Source organism: Neofelis nebulosa, chromosome 7 (assembly GCF_028018385.1).
Source record: "Neofelis nebulosa isolate mNeoNeb1 chromosome 7, mNeoNeb1.pri, whole genome shotgun sequence".
NCBI classification, from domain to species: Eukaryota; Metazoa; Chordata; class Mammalia; order Carnivora; family Felidae; genus Neofelis; species Neofelis nebulosa.
The window spans coordinates 139,608,225-139,628,832 of NC_080788.1; the positions used below are offsets into that span (position 1 = coordinate 139,608,225).

Consider the following 20,608-nt stretch of genomic DNA (forward strand, 5'->3'; position numbering starts at 1 on the left):
GCCCCTTTAGGGGACAGAGCTGGGATAACATGGACGCGCACTAACACACCACATGTGTTTCTGGGTCTGCCCACCTGTCTGTACATTGAGAACCATGAGTCGGCTCCGAGCTCTCAAATTCTAGTCCCAGCATCAAGAGCTCCCCGTTACTGGTCTCCCCTTTCCTTATTTTAACTTCTTTCTCCAGCCGGGAAGCCTTCCTCAGTAGCTACAATGTATTTTCTTAACTCAAGTATACAGGAGTTCCGAATTGCTAACCCACACCCCGGTGGGAAACACTTTCCCAGTCGGTGACAGGGTGACAGCGTCTGTGTTTGGTGTCTTGTCTTTGGCTCTCCACTGTTTGGTCAGGATCCTGTTTTCCAGAGTCTCTTAGGTGAGTGGTTTTATTTCGTTTTGTTTGGTTCTTTGTTTTTTCCCTATCCCCTTCTATGTGGGTAAGCTATGTATTTGTACTCGTTTGGTCCATCTGTTGGTATGAATACTCCACTTTGGGTTTCCCTCTCGTCTTGGTTGGTTACAGTCATTTTTTGTGTGTTGGGTACATGAGGGGCGCGTGGAACAATACAGTGCTTTGAAGTCAGATCTGTCCTGAAAGACCTACTCCGAGAAGGGTCACTCCCTCTGTCCTCTGCATCCCAATCCCATCCCCATCACTCCATTCCTTTAGCGTCCGCCCCTCTAGAGAGCCCGTCTCTTCCATATCTGACTCCTGCTGTCCAAAGAGCGGGTTGTGTATTTTGAACCCTTTCTTCCGTGATTGGTAGCAGACCATAGTAGTCTTTCACCCTTTGCTTTTCTAACGGGATGGTATGTTGTGGAATTCTCTCCACATCTGTTCACATCACCCTTCCCTTCTTTACAGCTGCACAGTGCTCCACGTGTGTGCAGGTACCAGAGTTTATTCAGCCACTTCCCTCTGTCCGGGCACTTAGGTTGCTCCTCATAGTTTTGCGTTTACCAATGATGCTTCGGTGAATGAACTTGCAGGTGTATTTTTTGTAGAGCTGGGGGTTATCTTCATGGTAGAGTCCAAGGAGTCGAGTCGCTACGTTGGAGAGCCAGTGCATTTGTTGCAAAGTTGCCTTTCTGATAAGTTTTTTGCTCAGCTGTTAGAAAATACTTGTTTCTTGTTACAAGTCACCGGTTTGTGTCCATCCTGAGTCCATCACAGATGAGTATTAGAGGGGGCGGGTCATGTGTTTCAGTGACGCAGCTCATCGGGGGCCAGTCAGGAACTCAAAGCTAGCTCTCTAGAGTCCCAGGCTCCTTCCCTGTTTCCTGCTGGTCCTGGATGATGGGGGTGGAGTCTACAGGCAAGTGGGGTCCATGGCCAAGTGGGTGCTTGGCAGGTAGGTGTGATGTTGTCCATGGGGCTGGTGGGCCATACCACAGGCCTGAGTCTCGTTTTCACCTCTTGGTTTAAGCCACCTCATCACAGAGCTACCTCATGATTTGGGCTCCTTGGGGAAATCTAGGCTAATATAATTAATTTTCCCCAAAACTAAGGAATGTGCTCTCATCTGAACATGGGAAATACTGATTAATTTACCCTTAAGTGTTAGTACCGGGAGCTGTTTTTTCTCTTTGTAATCAGTGTTCACACTTTCCTTACTCCACACACAGTAGACTAAGCCTCCTTAGTTAGGGAAGAAAGAAGTCCACCGAAGGCCCTTGTACCTTATCATCTGGGTCCCTGCGCTCCCTGGTCACATGACCAAACTGAGCCCAGGGAGATTTACCCAGGCTCTTTCTCCCGCAAAGGAGGAGAAGGGAAGGCAGGTCCCACTCTGTCCAGGGCTCTGAGTGTGGCACTTGCACTCAAGAGAAGGAAGAGGCCAGGACCTGCTGGGGCAGGAGGGGTCTCTCTGACCTGGTCCCAGAGCAGAGGACCCCTTGGGCTCCCCACCAGGTGTCCCCAACCACCCCACCCACACACAAACTAGCCCAGTCTGCCTACCCTGGTGGACCCCCTGCTTGGAGAGTCAGGGAAGGGGGCGTGTCCTCTTGACCGTAGGTTCTTCTCACGGCCTGTCTCTCTCTAGTAAGTTCTAGCTGGCTGGGCTGGACCATCCCTGTCATCCATTCAGCTGCCTCCCATGCCTTGCCCTCCCCTGACCTGGAAGCTGGGCCTCCCCAGGCTCGCTTGAGGTCCATCTTTCCTTTCACTGGGTACACTGAGCACCATCTGAACTCCAGGCGTGGGGGCGGGGGCAGGGGCAGGGAGATGAATGGGACCCAGGCCTGTCCCTCCTGAGGAACTCGCATCACAGTTCAGTGGGGGAGACCGCAGATAAAGGGATAGTTACGGACTCAGGCAGGAGATGCTCAGATGGGGTCTACAGCGGGCCTCCCGACATCAAGAGGGGGTCCCTGGAGATACTGTCAACCGAGCTGAGCCTGGAAAGACAGGCGGCAGTTGTCCAAGCCAAGAAGGGAGCGTGAGCAAAGGCAGCACTGTGGCAGGAGCTCCGCGTGGGGGGTGCACCGGGGACAGGGCAGGAGATGGGCAGCTTTGGGTAGCAGAATTGGCTGCTGGGTTCAATCCCGACTCCATTGTTTGAGGAGTTCTTTGTTTTACTCACTGCTGCTCCCTCCTGCCTGCAACGGTGCCTGGCGTCTTGTAGGTGTTGAGTAATTATTTTGAATCTCAATTCTGTATCTCTAAAATGGGAATAACACTTCCGTTTGTCTGTATCCCAATATTCTAGAAAAGGACCCAGAGTATAGCAGGTGCCGGATAAACCTGTGTTGAGCGGCTGGCCGGCTGAAGGGTACAGGGCTTGGCCCATACGTCGTGCTGACTAATTAGCAGCTATGATTGTTATGGCCGTGTGTAGCCAGAGGAGCAGTTACGAGCCACAGCATGACAGAGGTGGGCCTCGTGTGCAAAGGCAGATCTGGCAACCCTTTGGCAGTTAAAGAGGGACAGTGCTCTACTTGTTCGTAAGAAGAATCATGAACTTTTGTTGAGCAGATTAAATGCTTTGCAAATGTTCCTTCTCTTCAGTGACTCTTGGAGACTCGGAGTAAATTCCGGTCCCTGGGGCTGTCCTGTCTGCCACTCCATTGAGTGGCCATCCGTGGCACCCAGGCCATTCTGTGGCCACCTGGGCTGGGCGCGGGCATATACAGAGGGGTTCATCCTCTAGGGACACGCCCAGCCCCTGCCGAGGACCTCAGCTGGGTGCGGGGGTCCTGTCCCTTGGAGAGAGGCTCCCAATGAACTTCCCGAGGCCCGAAAAGGCAAAGAGCAAGGCCTCAGATGGTGGCAGAGCCAGGAGCCATCCGATGGAAACGTTCCATCTAGAACGTTCCGTCTGACCTAGAGAGCAGGTCACCAGCTTCCGGTTAATGCAGCCTGCCTGATTATAGGAGCCAAATGGGTTTTTTAAATTTATGACGAGGTATCTCAGGCATACCAAAGAGTATACATGCCTACATGTACCATCGAGAAAGTAAATACGAGTCGGGTGTGTTGCACCTATTGAATTCCAAAATTCTTTTGTGTGGTTTGCAAGAGCTGCTGTTCTGGCCTCTTTTCCGCCTGCAACCTCGGCTCTTCCCTCGCTCGCCAGGATGCTTCATCACCCCGACAGGCTGCAGCCTTCCACCCCCCTGCTTTTCCTTTGCACCTGCTGGCCTCCTGACTGCACGCCCCTCCTCTGCCGTCGCCGAGCTGGTCCCACTAGACTTGCACACGTCCGCTTCAATGCTGCCCATCTTTCAGGGACAGTTCCCCATGTGCCCTCCCAGGCAGGTTGAGGCTGCTGCATTCTTCGTGCCGCCCCGTGCCTGGCGCTCACATCGCCACCGTGATCTGCTGGTCTTTTCCCCTCCCTGGGCCATGAGGTCTTTGAACGCCAAAGGCCTTAGTCTCTCGGCGTTTGCCTGTGGCTTAGTCCGGAGCTTGGATCAGCACGGGTGCTCTGGGCATATTTGCTGGAAGCACGGTCCTTAGGTGACCCCTGAGGTCTCTCTCTCTGGGGAGGGGTTCCGCCGCATCCCTTCGATGGGCCACTCCGGTGATTGTGAATTTCCAGGCAGGAGTGGATCGGAGTGAATCTTCCTCATCCCAAAATACAGAAGTCTCCTCAAGACCGAGAAACACTTGGAATGATGGCTGAGCCTGAGTCACTCCAGAGAACGCGGTCAGCGAGTCGTGGAAAGAATTTGGATGATCTGGTGCCTCCCCTTGTCTTGATGTCACTTTCCCTGCCTTTGACTTCAAACTGATCAAGCTGAAGCAGCTTGGCCAAGTCACACAACTAGCGAACTACGGAGTCAGGGCTGATGTATTTGAGGCCAGCGCTTCTCACTTCCTATCAGTTTTTCAAAACCCGAGTGTCGCCTTGCAGAAGACAATGGGGATTTGTTTTTGCTTAGTTCCCAGTTATACACGTGGTTCCAGGGGATGTAGGTTACAGTGAGGGTGTGCCATTTAAAAATTTTTTTTAATGTTTATTTTTGAGAGAGAGAGAGAGAGCGTGAGTGGGAGAGGGGCAGAGAGAGGGAGACACAGAATCCGAAGCAGGCTCCAGGCTTCGAGCTGTCAGCACGGAGCCCAATGCGGGGCTCGAACCCATGGGCGATGAGATCGTGACCTGAGCTGAAGTTGGATGCTCAACTGACTGATCCAACCCAGTGCCCCGAGGATGTGCCATTTGAAAGCAAGGAAGAGCATTCTGGACTGAGCTGTGGGCAGGTGGAATAAGCTGGCCTGACAGTGGTGAGTTCGAGTGACAGGAGGTACCCAGAAAGCAACAGTGGAGGGCAGATGAGGAAGCAAACAAAATGCACTTAATGTCTGTTCTGTGCGAGTACAAGTTCCTTGGTCATAAGCGGCAGATGTGGATAAGGAATGGGTTTGACTGCCTTCAGCAAAAACACAGTATTTTTCAGGGTAGTTAGAGAAGGTCATTTATGGGACAGAAGGAAACGGGCAACAGAACCTGAAAAAGGGCAGAAGTCAGGCTGGCTCCAGGCACCCAGGTGGCACCAGGCACAGGAGGCTCCTTCTGGAGCCGTGGCCGCGATGACCCAGCATTTAGAGCCGACCCGCCCTCAGCGCCCTACCCCGGGATTGGGCTCTGGGAGCTTCTGATGGACTCGGCCCGGGTGGAAATGTCACCAAAAGAAGGGCATGGACGCCGGCAGGCCGGGTGGCCAGCGACCGCAGTGCCTGCTGGCCCTGACGGGCTGTGACTGCAGGGGCCACACGGAGCCCTTGACTTCTGTCTGGGCTCCCCTCCCACGTGGCCCTGCAGCCCCCACACCCGGGCCGCACCCCGCATCCTGTACTCCTGTGGCCTCTTTTCCAAGGCCCTACGTCCCCACTGGGCAAACTATGAGCGTGGTTTTCAGAAGCGGCCCAGCAGAGGCCCGGCTGGCAGGTGGGCTCGGAACGGAGCTGTCCGTCAGTTGGGTGGCCCCCTTCCCGGTTGGAGCTGCTTCTGGCATTGAGCAGACTCGATGCCCCCGGTCTTTCGACTCCTGTTGTTACCGTTGTGGCTATTGTTACTTTGTTATCGATATTGTTTTACAGTTACTCCGCTGTGATGATGATTAATTAATTGATTGATCGTTTCTTAGATACCAGAAGCATCCTTACAAAATGCAAAGTATAAAGAACAAACACCCATGTACCCACTCTCCAGCTTAAGGAGTATCGCCAGTACCTCTGGGGTTCCCCCAGCACCCTTCCCTGACCCCATCCACTGCCCATCTCCACTCACTAGTATGGGCTCGCCTGCCTTCGTGTTTGTGATTCTCTCGCTTTTTCCTTGGAATTTTGTCACGTTTATATCTCTGGATAACGTAGGGCTGTTTCCAAACTTTCTCTAAAGGGAAACACCCTTCAAGTGCTCTTTGGCCATCCATACGTGTGTGCGATGGCATTTTCACTGCCGTACGTAAGTGCCATGTGTGAAACGGGACAGTAGGTCCAGGCTGCCACGGGTGACCCTGTCCGTGAACGTTTACGGCTGTGTAACCTGGTAGGTAGTCGCAGGTGTGTTCAGGGTGGGAGCCCGAAGGTGGGATGGCGGGTCACAGGGCCTGTGCATGTTCAGCTTTACAAGGTGATGTCATCCTGCTTTCCCGAGTGACAGCATTCAGCTTGTCCTCCTGCGACTTCAGAAGCTGTGTCGTCAGTGTTGGGAGGTTGGTTGGACCTTATAGCTCTTGTGAAGCCGATGACTGTTGGGGAGCAGCTCGTATTTTAATTTGCGTTTCTCTGATTACTGAGGTTTAGCTTCTTTATGGCTGTTCACTCTTTTGGGAAGTTCCTGAATGTGGTTTTTGCCCAGTTTTCTACTGGAAGTTTATAGTTTTCTCACTGACTTGACTGTAACAAGATATGTGTGATATATAGAGTATATATAAGGTGTATATATGACACATTTATAACTTTAATATATATATAACTTTATATATATAATATATATATTATATATATAATTTATATAATTTATATATATATAATATATATATATAACTTTAATATAACACATTTAATAACTTCACTTTTTTATGGTCTTTTTTCATAAACATTAAATTTAATGTGATTGCTTGTATTAGTATTCTCTCTTATAGCTTGAGTCTTATGTCTTATTAAGATAGCCGTATAAGATCTTATAGGATATATATAAGATATAAGATATATATAAGATATACAGATATATATATATAGATATAGATATATAAGATATAGATATATAAGATATATATATATCTTATATATCTTGGGGTACTATATATATATAAGATATATATATATCTATATATCTATATCTATATATAGTACCCCAATGTTTATAGCAACACTCTCAACAATAGCCAAATTATGTGAAGAACCTAAATGTCCATCAACTGATGAATGGATAAAGAAACTGTGGTTTATATACACAATGGAATACTACGTGGCAATGAGAAAGAATGAAATATGGCCTTTTGTAGCAACATGGATGGAACTGGAGAGTGTTATGCTAAATGAAATAAGTCATACAGAGAAAGATACCATATGTTTTCACTCTTGTGTGGATCCTGAGAAACTTAACAGAAGACCATGGGGGAGGGGAAGGAAAAAAAAATGAGAGGTTAGAGAGGGAGGGAGCCAAACCATAAGAGACTCTTAAAAACTGAGAACAAACTGAGGGCTGATGGGGGGTGGGAGGGAGGGAAGGGTGGGTGCTGGGTATTGAAGAGGGTACCTGTTGGGATGAGCACTGGGTGTTGTATGGAAACCAATTTGACAATAAATTTCATATTAAAAAAATTAAATTAAATTAAATTAAATTAAATTAAAAAAAAGATATCCCTTACCAAAAGGTCATGAAGATAGTCACTTCTATTGTCTTCTAAAAGGTCTTAAGTTTTCCCTTCCACAGCTGTCTCTAATCCATCGGGAATTGATGAAATACTGGTTCAATTCCATTCCCCTCCCCCCACCGGATGCTTAGTTACTCCAGCACTATTTATCCACAGGCCTATTTCCTCCCACTGATCAGCATTGTCCATGCACATGTAGCTGTTTCTGTTCTCTCGGTCTGTCTGTCTAAGATTTCATTAGTAAAGCAGCATGGTGATTCTTGAGGTCTTTTGGAGCAAATCCCCCTCCCTTATTCTTCTTTAGTGAAGATCTTAGCTATTGTTATCCCTTCTCAATCTGATACACATTTTAGAGCCAGCCTGTCAAATAGCACCAAAAACCCTGAACAAATTTTGCCTGGAGGGTAGCAAATCTGTAAGATCACATTGGAAAGAACTGATGATTTGGGGATGTGGAATCTTGCACTCCATGAAGATGGTATACCTCTCCCTTTTTGTGTTGGTCTAATTTTAAGTCTATTGGTAAAGTTTTCTGATATTCTTTATAAAGATTTTACACATGCTTGTGATTATTTTAAATAAATCTTCATTAAGATGCAGAAGGGATGTCTGGGTGGCTCAGTTGGTGAAGCGTCCAACTCTTTGATTTTTCACTTAGGTCACAATCTCACGGTTCGTGGGATTGAGCCCCGCTTTGGGCTCTGTGCTGTCAGTGCACAGCCTTCTTGGGATTCTCTCTCTCCCTCTCTCTCTCTCTCTCTCTCTGCCCCTCCCCCTTCTCTCTCTCACACACAATAAATAAACTTTAAAAAAAGATACACTCTACAAACCACAAAATTCACCTATTTAAAGCGTATAATTCCGTGGTTTTAGTATATACACAGAGTTGTGCCACCGTCACCAAAATCTGTTTTAGAACATTTTTCTCACCCCAGAAGAAGTGCTTTTATCATCCATCAGGCAGTCACTCTCTGATTCCCCTCCCACCCAGTCCCAGGCAGGGAGGGACGAGTGAACGAGGGAGTGAAGGAATGGAAGAAAGCTTTATGTCCCGCGTTGCTCAGCCCCAGACTTTGCTTTCTGTGTTATTTTGGTTTTGTTTCTCCTCCCATGTTTATTACTGCTGTGGCTTCCAGGCTAATCTTCCTCTCTTCATCCTGCACACTCTGGCCAGACAACTTTGTCCCAGGAAAAGAACGTTCCAACCACTTCTCTCCTAGGAAGCCCTCGGTAGCTCCCCTGGGAGCTTCACTCCCAGCCTGGTTTCCGCGGGGAAGTTCAGGCTGATGAGTCAAGCACTGTAGAAACAGACTTCGGGGTGTAACGGACTTCTGTGAGACGGAGAAGGCCTTGGTTTGCTGCAGAGCCCTCAGAAAGTAAATACGGTCGACCTGATTATTCCCCTCCACTTCCCCCTGAGTCAGAGTTATCTCAGGTTAACTCAGGGAAGAGGCTAAATTAAGCCTTGAAGCCAAGCTGCCTCCCTGACAGGCACTTTGTTTTGCTTGAGTGACTGTGATGATCGGTCTTGGGTTTTAAGGGCAACACTAACAGCGTCTCTTTAGACCAACCGTGGCGATGCATTCCCTGCCTTGCAGATGCCCGTCCATCCGCAGTACACGTTCATTCTGCACGCTTCTCCCAGCGCCCGGCCCACACCGGGCACCATGCTTGGAGGTGAACTTTCTTGCTCTCTTGGGGCTCGAGGTCCAGCTAAAGAGACTCCAAGCCACAAGAGACCCTCTAAGGAGCTAACGGCTACTCATTGGCTAGATGTCTGTCCAGAGCAGAGAAAGGAGTGGGTTTCTAAAGTTCTTGCACCTTCTCGTGACTTGGTGCAGAGGCTGGGCTATGGAGTGACCAGAAGAAAAGAGACGATCATCACTCTAGCACTCACAAACAAGCGGACACAACCCCTTTGGGGGACTGTCGAGCACCATCTAGTAAACCACAACACGTGCATGCCCTGTACCTCAGCGGTTCCTCTCCCGGGCTCAGGTAGCCAGTAGGACATCGCACACGTACAAGTTTTACGTCAAAAGAAAAATTGCAAGCAAATATTGAACGCTAGTTAACCCATGCATGCTGCAGGATTTAAGCGGACGTGTAATCATATTTGCAGTTTATTTTGAAATACACCCAAAAAGGAAGATGGACGGGTAGGCGCACAGATATTTGCTAAAGCAAGTGTAGTAACCTGTTCATGGTGGCATTCTGATGGTGTGTGTGTGTGGGTGCTCACTGGAAATTTTTCTTTTCTGTATGTTGAAAACTTGTATGTAAAACGTTGGGGGAAATGCACGCTTTTAACGTTTGCCAGCGGACGTGTGCAAGAACGTTCCGAGCAGCATGATGGCTTCAGACTGGAAGAAATCCAAATGTCCATCAGCAGTAAATAGAGACATAAATCATGGGTCTGTTTATATAATGGGGTACTGTTCTCAATAAGAATGAATGAGCCACAAGCTACACGCAACACAGGTGAATTTCACCAGCATAGGACTGAGGGGGAGAACAAGGATGTGTTGTATGATTCTATTCGTGTAAAATTTACAGACATGCAGAACTAACCTAGGGTGTAGAAACCAGGGTAGTGGGGTTTTTTTTGGGGGGAGGGGGAGAAGGCAGAAAAGATAGTAAATGGAATAGGGTGCCACGGGGGCCTCCTGGGGTTCTGGAAGGTTCTGTTTCTTGCTCTTGATGCTAGCTAAACAGGTGGGAACATTTGTCAAGCTATACATTTAAAGTCTGGGCACTTTTCTGTGTGTGTATTATGCATCATTAAAAACCGTACTAGGAAAAAGAAGAAAGACAACCGAATAGATCCAGCCGGAAGCTTGGCCTAGCCTGAGCCTGTCTGGTTATACTAAAGCTGTGAACGAAATGGGACTTCGCTTTAAGACATTTATCCACTCATTTGTGCATGCATTCACGCTGCATTAATTCCCCTGTCTTCACTCATCGTCTGTCTGTCCCTGATACAGACACCTGTTCGCATGTACTGGGCTCCAAATCTAGACTTGATCCACACGGCCTTACCCAGCCCTTTTGGGGATTCGCAGGCCCAGGGGAAGAGATGTGAGGATAATTCACTTTGCAACCACACCTTCCACCTTCCTGGATTCCTGTTTGTGATCCGTCCCGGGTATTTGCCCTGAGATATCTTCTGACCCCTGTATTAGTTCTCCGGAGAAACAGATACGACAAGATGGATGGTAGATAGATGATAGATGGATAGACAGATACATACAGATAAAAAGAGATTTATTGTAAGGAATCGGCCCATGTCATGATGGAGGCTGGCGAGTTTCGAGATCTGCAGGGTGAGTCAGCAGCTAGGAGGCTCAGGAGAGCCGATGGGTTTAGTTTCAGGACAAAGGCTAACAAGCTCAAGACCCAGGAAGAATCAGTGTTTCAGTTTGAATTCAAAGGCAGGGAAAGTGATGCTCCAGCTCAAAGGCAGGCAGGCCGGAGAAACTCCTCCTACTCAGCCCTTTTGATCTCTTTGGGTCTTCAGCTGATTAGGTGAGGCCCACCCACTTTAGGAGGAGCCATCTGCTATCCTCAGTCTCTCCATTCGCATGTGAATGTCATCCAGAAAAAGCTTCATGGAGTCGCCCCAAATAACGTTTGACAGATGTCAGGGCACCCCACGACCCAGGCAACGTGACGCATAAAATTAACCATCACAATGCCGGAGCCTGAAACACTTCCTGGCTCTAAAGGAGGAAGTGCAGCCGGGGTGAGGTGGGGTGCTGGCCTGGTCTGAGTCCCATCCCATCAAGTAGACAAGCTGCTGCCGTGACACACACACTGATCGTTTTTTACATACGGTTCAGATTAGTGGCTGGCGGAAAACGGTTTTCTTTTAGTGGTTTTCTATTTGTCTCATCTGTTCTTTGCTCCTCTTTTCTTTTATCCTGGTGTTTTTTTTTTTTTTTGGACTAATTGATTATATCTTACAGTTCAGTTTTTATCTCCACTATTGGCTGACTAGCTCTTCTACTTTTTCTTTTTTTTTGAGGAGTTGTTCCAGTCTTTGTTAACTTACCACCATCGATCTCTAAATCCTATGAAAGTCCTTCGCATAAAATATAAGATCCTTAATTTTAATTTTTATTGTTTATTTGTTCATCATTATTGTTTTTTTAAGTAAACTCTACCCCCAAGGTGGCCCTTGAACTCACGACTCCACGATCAAGAGTCGCGTGTTCTACCGACTGAGCCAGCCAGGTGCCCCTGAAATAGAAGATCCTTACAACAGATTTACTGTCTCCACTTTCTGTGCTATTCTTATCACATGTATTTTAGTTCTACATTTGTTATAAACCCTATGATATTTTTTTAAACATCTAAACAATTATCTTTTAGAGCTATTAAAGGTGAAAAAAATTTTTAAAAAAAGAAATGATTTCAGTTACTGCAAAATGCCTCATACAAAAAAAAAATCTGGAACCTATGAATACAGTTCAAAAGATAATGAGGCAAAAATGAACACCCAGGTGTCCCCCACCCAGCTTAACAAAGGGCAAGTGGCCAGTGTATTGAAGGTTCTTGGTGCTCCTTCCAGATGGCCTCCCTCTTCGTCCTCACCTGTGAGAAGCCTCTCTCCTGAATTTTGCGTTAATTATTCGCTTGCTTTGTCTAAAAACCAAACCCGGTAGAACCTCGGATCGCAAGTAACGTGTTCTGCGAGTGTTCCACAAGACGAGCAAACATTGCTCACAAACGTTAACTTGATAAACGAGCGATGTCTTGCAGGGCGCGTAGTACGTGAGGCGGGACGTCACGTGATCACGACTGAGCCAGTGGTTCTTGAAATTCGCTTTGATATACAAGTGCTTTGGATTACAGGCATGTTTCCGGAACGAATTATGCTCGAAAACCAAGGCTTTTTACTGTACGTGTCTCTACACACCATCTTGTTTGGTTGTGCCTGTTCTCAGCCTTTGTGGTTTGACTCCTGCTGCACAAAGTCTTCTGCATCTCATGCTGGGGCTTTTTCCACGTTGTCACAGGTGCCCTCAGCTCGTTCATTTCACTGCCGTATAATATTCCATCACGTCCAGACGTGCCTAGTGGGCGGACCACCACGGGTCCATCTGTTCTACACTTGATGCACGTTTGGGTGGCTTCTGGTCCTCTGCTGTCACAAACGGAGCTTGCAGGAGCCTCTCGCCCACGTCCCCAAGTGCACAGGTGCCCGGCCCAGTTGTACAAGATGTGTCCCTTTAACGCCAAGGAACTTTCCAACTTAAACTCCTGCTAGAGTTTCTTACGGTAGTCTTCTTATCCTCTTGCCGTCCTTCTGGCCCCAGTGAGTCACCTGCCCTGGGTCCCGACCACCCCTGCCCACGTGGCAGCCAGTGCTCCTGTCGTGTGCAGGAACCCCTCTTTGTACATATGCAGGACGGGACGTTTCTGGGGTGTGATGTAGGACGTGAATGCACGTAAAATTCCCACTGCCGTGGAGGGTGCCTGTGTTTTCGTTCAACTGCTGTGCAGTAGCTTCTGTTCTCTGCTTCAAGGAAGAGGGGAGAGAACAAGCTTGGTAGAAAAGGTGGCACCCAGGCTGGACTCCTGGGCCGATCTCTTTGTGTCAGTGTCAGGACAGTCACCCTGGAAATTGATAAGCCGTGTTCTGCTACTGCTCTGTGGCTCAGAGCGGCGTGTCCCAGGATGGGATCCCTGGGTGATTTTTCACTCCCACACACGGTCTAGTGCCCAGGCATGAAATCCCCTCCCCTCTGCCCCGGCTCTGCCCTGCCGTGGAGAGGATGCTTATAAATGATCGTCTTTTGTGCTGCCTCTTTCCATTACAGGTTAGCCTGGGGCGGAAGATAAAGACATTTGCCACCAAGATGGTAATCACGAGTGGAAATGATGAGGACAGAGGAGGCCAGGAGAGAGAGAGTAAGGAAGAGAGCGTCTTGGCGATGCTGGGGATTATCGGGACCATTCTGAACCTGATTGTTATCATATTTGTATACATATACACCACTCTGTGAATGGCTCAGAGGGTGCTGAGGGGCCTCGGGGATGGCCGAATGACGGGAGTCCTGTGTGTCGGCAGGTGACTGATCGGACGCTGCCGTGCAAGCGAGCAGGCCTGACCTACACACGCTGCTCAAGCAAATGCACCTTCGAACTGTAGAAGAGGTCACAAAAACAAACCACTCCTGCTACAAAGAGCAGACACTAAAGCACAATGAACCCAACAAAACTCATCCACACGACAAGGAACTCAACGTCTTTGGCCCGGGGCCGGAAAGAACACTCGGAAGACCAGCCTTTGACGCCATGGGTGAGCGGATGGGTGCAGAAACTCCTCATCCCGGGTCTCTGATGGATTTCACGCATTGGAAAGGAGGAACAGGGCGGGCGAGGCTCGTCGGTGCGTCTCCTGGGACACGGGCTTCACCTTAACTTGACGACCACGAGCCGTTCGGGACGAGAAACCACAGGGGCCACCCTCTGACAGAATCCCATTCATCAAACGTGGCTAACTATTTGATACTGGGGAGATAACTTATTTTTCTTTTTTCATTGGCTTGACGTGTGTATCTGTTCATATCAACGTTTATAAATATATATTTTTAATAAATGTGCTCTATTTTTTAGCATGAACCAAATATTTGGAGAGGCGCTCCTCGAGTCCTCGAGCTTTCGTTGGTTTTATCTGCTTCGCCCCGTAGACTGCAGGTGTTGTGTGGTATAGCCATTCTAGTCCTGCTTCGAACATCTTGAATCTTTTCCCTCCCCCCCCCCCCCCCCGCCTTTCTCTCTCTCTCTCTCTCTCTCTCTGGTCTGGAGGACATTTTTCCATAGTACCAGCCCTGGTCCTGGTGGATGCATGTTTTAAGATTGTCCGTTGAGCGGCTTTTTGTTGTTATATGGGAGATCTAAAACGATTGTGGGCATGTGGACCTTAGTCATACCATATCCTTAGTGAGAATTTTGCATGAACGAGGACTGAGCGATAGATCAGCTTCGAAAAAACGTAAAAAGGACTGTCATTGAAGAGGAGAGGGCAGCTACGTTCACAGATCAACTCTAGGACGGAATCGTCGGCTTCTTATTGCCAGCATTATTTTTTCATTCTGGTGACATTGATCAGATTTTTATTTTAGTGGCCACATAGCGTGCACGTTAGGGAGAACGAGGAGGGAAGGCCAGCACAGGGGCATAATTCCTTCCTTAGCGAGCTGCCTGGGACCTTTTCCAAAGGAGGTGGGGTGTAAATGGCACGTGGGCTGTCCAGCGTGAGAGCTCACGTGGCTCTTTCGGGCTCTGCGAGGACACCCCCATGACAGGTGACATTTTAAGGGCACTAGAAGGGGATGCAGTGATCACCCTAAAAGATTGCTGTGCTTCCTAAAGCTCCTGGTTTACAGCCACACAAAGCTACTTCCTCCCTGGTAGGGATGGGTGAATATATACAAATCTGCCCTCTGCTCCTGGCTCCCTGAGAAGGGCCTTTGCCTGGCTGTGGCGACATACCCTGGCAAAGAGGGTCACGGTTCCTTTTGCCGGTGCCAGACTTGCCCGTGGATGAAAGAAGCAGCAGCTCGCCTAGTTGGGTTCAAATGATGCCCAGGAGGTCGCTACCGCCAGATCTCTCCCTCCCCTTGTTGTGGTGTCTGAAATTCCACCATTAGAGAGTCACTTCTTGTGCTCTTTTAAGGGACCAGGTTCTTTTATAAAGCAGATGCCCCCGAGCACCTGACTCTGACAGTATTCATCAGGTGTCTTCTCTTCCCTCCCAGAAGGAAGTAGACATGCATTTAGGGCACACTGTGTGCCAGAGACTTTATATTCCTTAGGTCGCTGAAATCCCCCTATAACCCTGTAGTCCCCCTGCGAGATGGGAGGGGCTCTTTTGCCACCATTTGTAGAAGAAAGAGCTCCGAGATCAGGAAACTTCCCCGAGATCATGTGGCTGAATCTGCCCGGATCTGCCCGATTCCTTAGCCCAGTGAGGGCTGTGGGGCTGCTGGAGAGAGAGATGATGCACAGGAGGGGAAGACGCAGGAAAGAAAGGGCCCTCAGGGTCATTCACAAACCCGATGGCTTTGTGAAAGTCCAGTTCTGCACATCTCACCCCCCCCCCTTCCTCCGTAAAAATAAATAACCCTTGGGAATTCCTTGGACACTGGCAGAATATCATACAAGTAAGGACGAGGGACAAGAGGAGGCTGGTTGGGAATAAAATGGGCTGTCAGGGGGAGGGAGCCATCTCCCAGGTTGCGTGTGATTCTGGAAAGACTGTATGAAAATTCTGAACAGTGAACAGAGTAAACAATAAAGGTGCAATGGATTAAAAAAATACTACCAATGTCTTTTTTTTTTTAACACTGTGGTATTTTCAAACTTCATTCACTGTCATTCCTTTGTCTATACTTATTTTTTATTTTATTTAAAAAAAAAAAAAACAAAAAACACCTGAATGTGATTCTGTTAAACAGACCTGTTTGGTTTGGGCCGTAGAAGCCCCCGTGATGTTTCAAGTATACTCATTTGAAATTTATTGGGGGCGGGGGGGGAGGAAACTGCCCTTCCAGCCCTCGGATCAGCCTCCAGATGGTTCTTCTAGATCATCGTAATCCAGAGCCTGGAAATAAAGCTGCCCATTCAGTGCCTGCCGGGCCGAGGGGAGGTGCTCTGGCCCGCGTCTCTGGCCTGCGTGGTCTTCTTTGCACCCTCGTGTAGCAGGACCCAGGAGCGCACACTGGGCAAACCCACAGCTTCCCGAGGGTCTAGGGGCATCTTCAGGGAACAGGGAAGGGAGAGGCCACCGTGGCCTCGGGTCTCCAGTTTCACGCGTGCACAGAGCCCAGCCCGGGGATTAATAACAGTGATCACAACCACGCCCAGCACTTTGCACCCATCCTACTGGAGGCGGGGGCGGGGGGCGCGGGGCTCACAACCACCCCATGAGATGTGTATCCTTCTCCCCATTTTACACGATGAAGGCAGCGGCTCTCAAAAAAGCTAACTGATTCCACCAAGGTTGCACCACGGTCGGGAAAAGCGGAATCGGACCTTCTGGCTCTGCACCTCGCGTGGCCCAAGGTGTGGGGGTGAGCTTGCTGGAATCTGGCCAGTTCGGGCTTGGGGCCCAATGCTTCCCACCAGCCCTGCCTCGCTCTGATCTCCCCACAGCTGGCCCAGGCAGCACAGCTGAATGGATGCCTTTCGCTTCCACCCCTGCAGGGGGGACCTCCGAAAGCCGAAAGCCCGATCCTGGAAGCCTAGGTTCGGAGCTGTGAGGTGCTTGCCTGTGGCTTGAACCCCATTTCTGGCTCTTGTGATCTGGGATCCCTGGTTTTCCTCCCCTGGAAATGGGGGTGATGTTAGCCCCCTAATCCCATCAGGTGGATATGTTTACCTCACGTAACTGATGCAGAAAGTGTGGCTTGCAAGGTGAGTTGACTTGGCAAAGGCACGAGGACTGTGAGGTCAAACAGCAAGGCACTGAGCCTAAGTCCCAAGCGCGGTCTTCCCCACTCCAGCCCAAGAGCGGCATTGAGACCCCGAAAGAAAGATCCCTGGGGAAGCCTGAGGTTCAGTGGAGGACATAGGATGCCTCAAAGACCTTCCAGGTTCAGTGAGAGGGACCCACACCCTGGGAAGGCAGAGGGGGCATTTGGGGTCCCTCTGGTTCTACGGGATGGGGGAGGGGCAGGGCAGAGACCCTTTCCCAAAGATTTTTTTCCTTTTTTTTTTTTTTTTTTTAAACCCAGTAAACCATCTGAAACCCAGACAGGATCAAGTCCCCTCAAGTCACATAGCTCACGAGTCCAGAGATGTCCAGGGAAGTCTGGGCAAAGTTTATAGAGACTGTTTTTTTCTTTTTAAAAGACTTTCATGGATACTACATGGACCACAAGCTCTTTTCCCACTGCCTGTTTCTGTGATTTCTGTGCAAAGCAAATGGTTTATCCACGAACCCTGAGTTCTGCCCCCACCTTAGCCCCCATAATGTGCCATCCTAACCCCAAGGAGCACAGTTTTGGGGTGCCCTCCTGCATAGCGGGGGCTGAGACCTCTTCATGCTGCAACAGAAGGGGGCCAGTTGACCCAGCAGCTCAGTCCTATCTTTCATCCTTGTCTGTCTTTCCATGAATCACACATGCATAGTCCCAGCCGAAAAGAATTGCAATTTTTAAAACATTCTATACATTTTTTTAAAAATTAAAATAATCTCCAGAGATCACCAGCCAGAATCAAGATGATATTTAGTGTATACGTTATAGACCAGGTGGACTGCGCATCTGTTTGGAGAGACCATTTTCCTTGAAATATGAAAGTAGTGTCGCGTTTAGGCAAGGCACAGTCTTTAGGTCATTGTCGCCACATTCCCTGTTATAATGGACAGCTTCCTTTGTTCCTCGTATTGGCTGGGTCCAAAGGCGTTCCAGATGGCCATCGTCAACAGCCATTCAGACACTTCCTCGGGAGGAGGTAGAAACTATAATTTATACAAATGGTGCCATGCTATGAACATTGCTCCCAGATACGTTGTCATTAACAATCCGGACTATGGTCGCGTATCAATGAATCTTGGGATCCTGCTGTTTAGATGTAGCATCACCCGTGTCCCTGTTTTCTTACTGTTGGACCGTCAGGTTGTCAACAGTGTTGGCTATCAAACCAACCTCTAAGCCTGCTCAAAAGCAGCCCGAGCATTGCCCTTGCCTTCCCGTGACCCCTTTGAGTGGTCTCAGTGGTATCCTTCACCACAGCTACAAGGACAGTATCTGGGGAAGTCACTTGCCCAAACAAAAGAGACGGTGGGATACCCCTGGATGCTCAGGAAACATACACCCTCTCCCAGATCCCAGCTCCAGAGTGGAGCCTGGCCCCAGTCTTCACAGGGCCTCCCAGGTGATCAGGCATATTTGGAGGCAGTGAGGCAGATGAAACCAGATGTCAACCTGGGCCAGGAGCCCGGGACCCAGGTGGTTGTGCTGGTCTTAGGTGAAGTCTCCGTCTCTTCAGCTGGCTTCCCTCATCTATCCAAAGCTGACAGTAACACCCCGATCCCAGGTCATTAGGAAAGTCCAATGAGACAGTGCAGCTACAGCTCCCAGCAGAATGCCTGGGAGAACAAGTGCCCCGTCTTGGCACCAACTGTATACGACCTCACAGGAAGTCTTTCAGTTAGAGTGTCTCTCCCCGTCATCCTCCCCCACTCCTGCCCCCTTCTCTCCGCATTTCTCTTTCTCCCTCTTGTGTTTCCTCTCTTTTCCTCCCTTTCCTCTAAGCAGCCCCCGCCTCAGCCCACTTTCCTGTGAATGTTGCCATCAACCGTGCTTAGTCTTAGGGCTCTCTCTTCCCCGTCGGCTGCCCACAGAGCATCAGGAAACCCGTTCGCTTCCTGGTTTCCTTGTTCTCTGCCAGAAACAATCCCATCCGCCACATAAGCACTTCCCTGAGAGCTGCTTCAGGAGCCCAGACTGGCTGCGGCCACACTTGGGAAGAGAGTTCCAGAGGCCAAATTCCTGATTCCTCCTCTGACAGTGCTCTCCTAGAGGATTGAGTGGCTTCCCCCTCCCTAAGGGCAGAATTTCTATGGTGGGCCATCCCCAGAAAGACCCCTTTGTGAGCTGGGTGGGCGGGGGGTAGGGGGTGCTGGACATCACTACCTGACGATTCTTCTCTGTCATGGGAAGCAGATGGAATGAGCAGACTGCTGATATTCTCCACCGTTCGTAAACAAGTTACACAAAACTGTGCACACTCCTGGCAGAAGGGCCACATTATTGCTCTGAGAGAGAAGGTCACAAGATATCTGTAAACTTTTCCCTACAAGACCCTTTGTTGAGAGGTGTATGTTCTACGGTTAGACAATAATGGGGGAATTTTGCAAAATAAGAGATCAGATGCATCCACAGCAGGGTAATCCAAGGTCAGGACACCTCCGTGCCTGGGACAGCCTGCCGGGTAGGTAAACTTGGCCTTAAAGCTGGGGCTTTCAACTCCATTGTCTGTCCTGGTCACTGGGAGGACAGCACAACTCAGTGTCCTGTTCTGAGCATCCCATCTCTCAGCCAAGGGCAGGAAGCTATGGGTAACAGCTGAACAGTCCTAAGCATTGCAGTTGGTAAAGAAAGAAAGGCACAAGTTCCTTAACTAGCATCTATCTCATTGGGACCAAAGAAATCAAAGTTAGAACGAGCAGAGAGGTGGGTCAGCCTTAATTCTGGCAAGACCCAAAGATGACTCCTCAGATCTTCCCTACCCATAAGCTGCCATCTTTCTCTTAATCAGAAAGGGGCCCCTTCTGTCGTGAAAGGCCAAAGGCACAGACCAACGATGACCCATTGATGGGGACCAGCCACAAATCAAAGCTGCTGAGATGCCTGTAGGTCACTTAATCTGTGGGAAATCCAGCCCAGGAAAGGTCAATTTCAGGTACTTCTTCACATACCTGCATGTTCCAGAATACACGTGTAGGTGCCACTGGAGTCCATACATGGTTGGCTTACCCAAACCCTGAGTCAGCTCCCAAAGAGACTTGTATTTATAATTATTGGAGCAGGGGTCCAGCAATGTCCCACAGAGTGATTGTCCTTCCTGTGGTTGCTATCACCCTCCCTGCTTCTTGCCATCTGAGCCCCTGTTGTCCCAGCCTCTGAGGTCATTATCTGACCTTAGTTGGCCACGTTTTTTCGTTGGTAACTTTGTTTTTTGTCCTGAGGAGCCCACATCAGTGTTTTTAGTTCTGAAGACTCTGCTGTAGAACTTTGGGTTCTGAAGTTCTAAGACTCTGCCTCAATATTAAAGAGATGTGTGAACTTAGCTTCCGTGGGGCGTTCTGGTTTGATGTTGGCTCGGCCACCAGAACTGGGCAATAGCTCTTTCTCATCTCACTTCTCTCTGGAAAACTCTGTGGGTAAGTCCATTTCTTTGGGCATTTGAATCATGAGCATGTGCAGAAAGTCTATCGCTCACTCATCACCAATGACCACCCCTTAGCTTTTTCTGAGAGCCAGGAAGTCATCCAGAAATGAAGGTCAGGTTCAGAACCTGGCAAATCTGTGTTCAAGTCCCAAATATGCTACTGATCCATCTATAGATCTTGGACCAGAATCTTGATGTTTTTGAACTTTGATTTTCTTGTCATCAGTTTAGTAAATCTGTTCTCCCAGTGTAAGTGTATGGGTTACATTTTTTATGTAATAAAAGGTTCTGCTACTTACAAGCTACATGACCTTGGGACAAATGTCGAGGCACTTTTTTTTAGAGGGGGCAATGCTACCTGAATAGTATCTTC

The 20,608-nt window shown here is 49.0% G+C and overlaps 1 protein-coding gene across 4 annotated transcripts in view; it reads left to right on the top strand.

The window, feature by feature from the left end:
• The window catches only part of TUNAR (TCL1 upstream neural differentiation-associated RNA), a 48,714-nt gene extending 33,054 nt beyond the window's left edge, over positions 1–15,660 (top strand). For all 4 annotated transcript variants that reach the window (XM_058740215.1, XM_058740214.1, XM_058740217.1 and 1 more), the window contains one exon: positions 13,152–15,660. In XM_058740215.1, coding sequence (XP_058596198.1) covers positions 13,191–13,337 — 147 coding nt within the window. In that variant the 5' untranslated portion in view covers positions 13,152–13,190 and the 3' untranslated portion in view covers positions 13,338–15,660. The remainder of the gene's footprint in view (positions 1–13,151) is intronic.
• Positions 15,661–20,608: the final 4,948 nt, after the last annotated feature.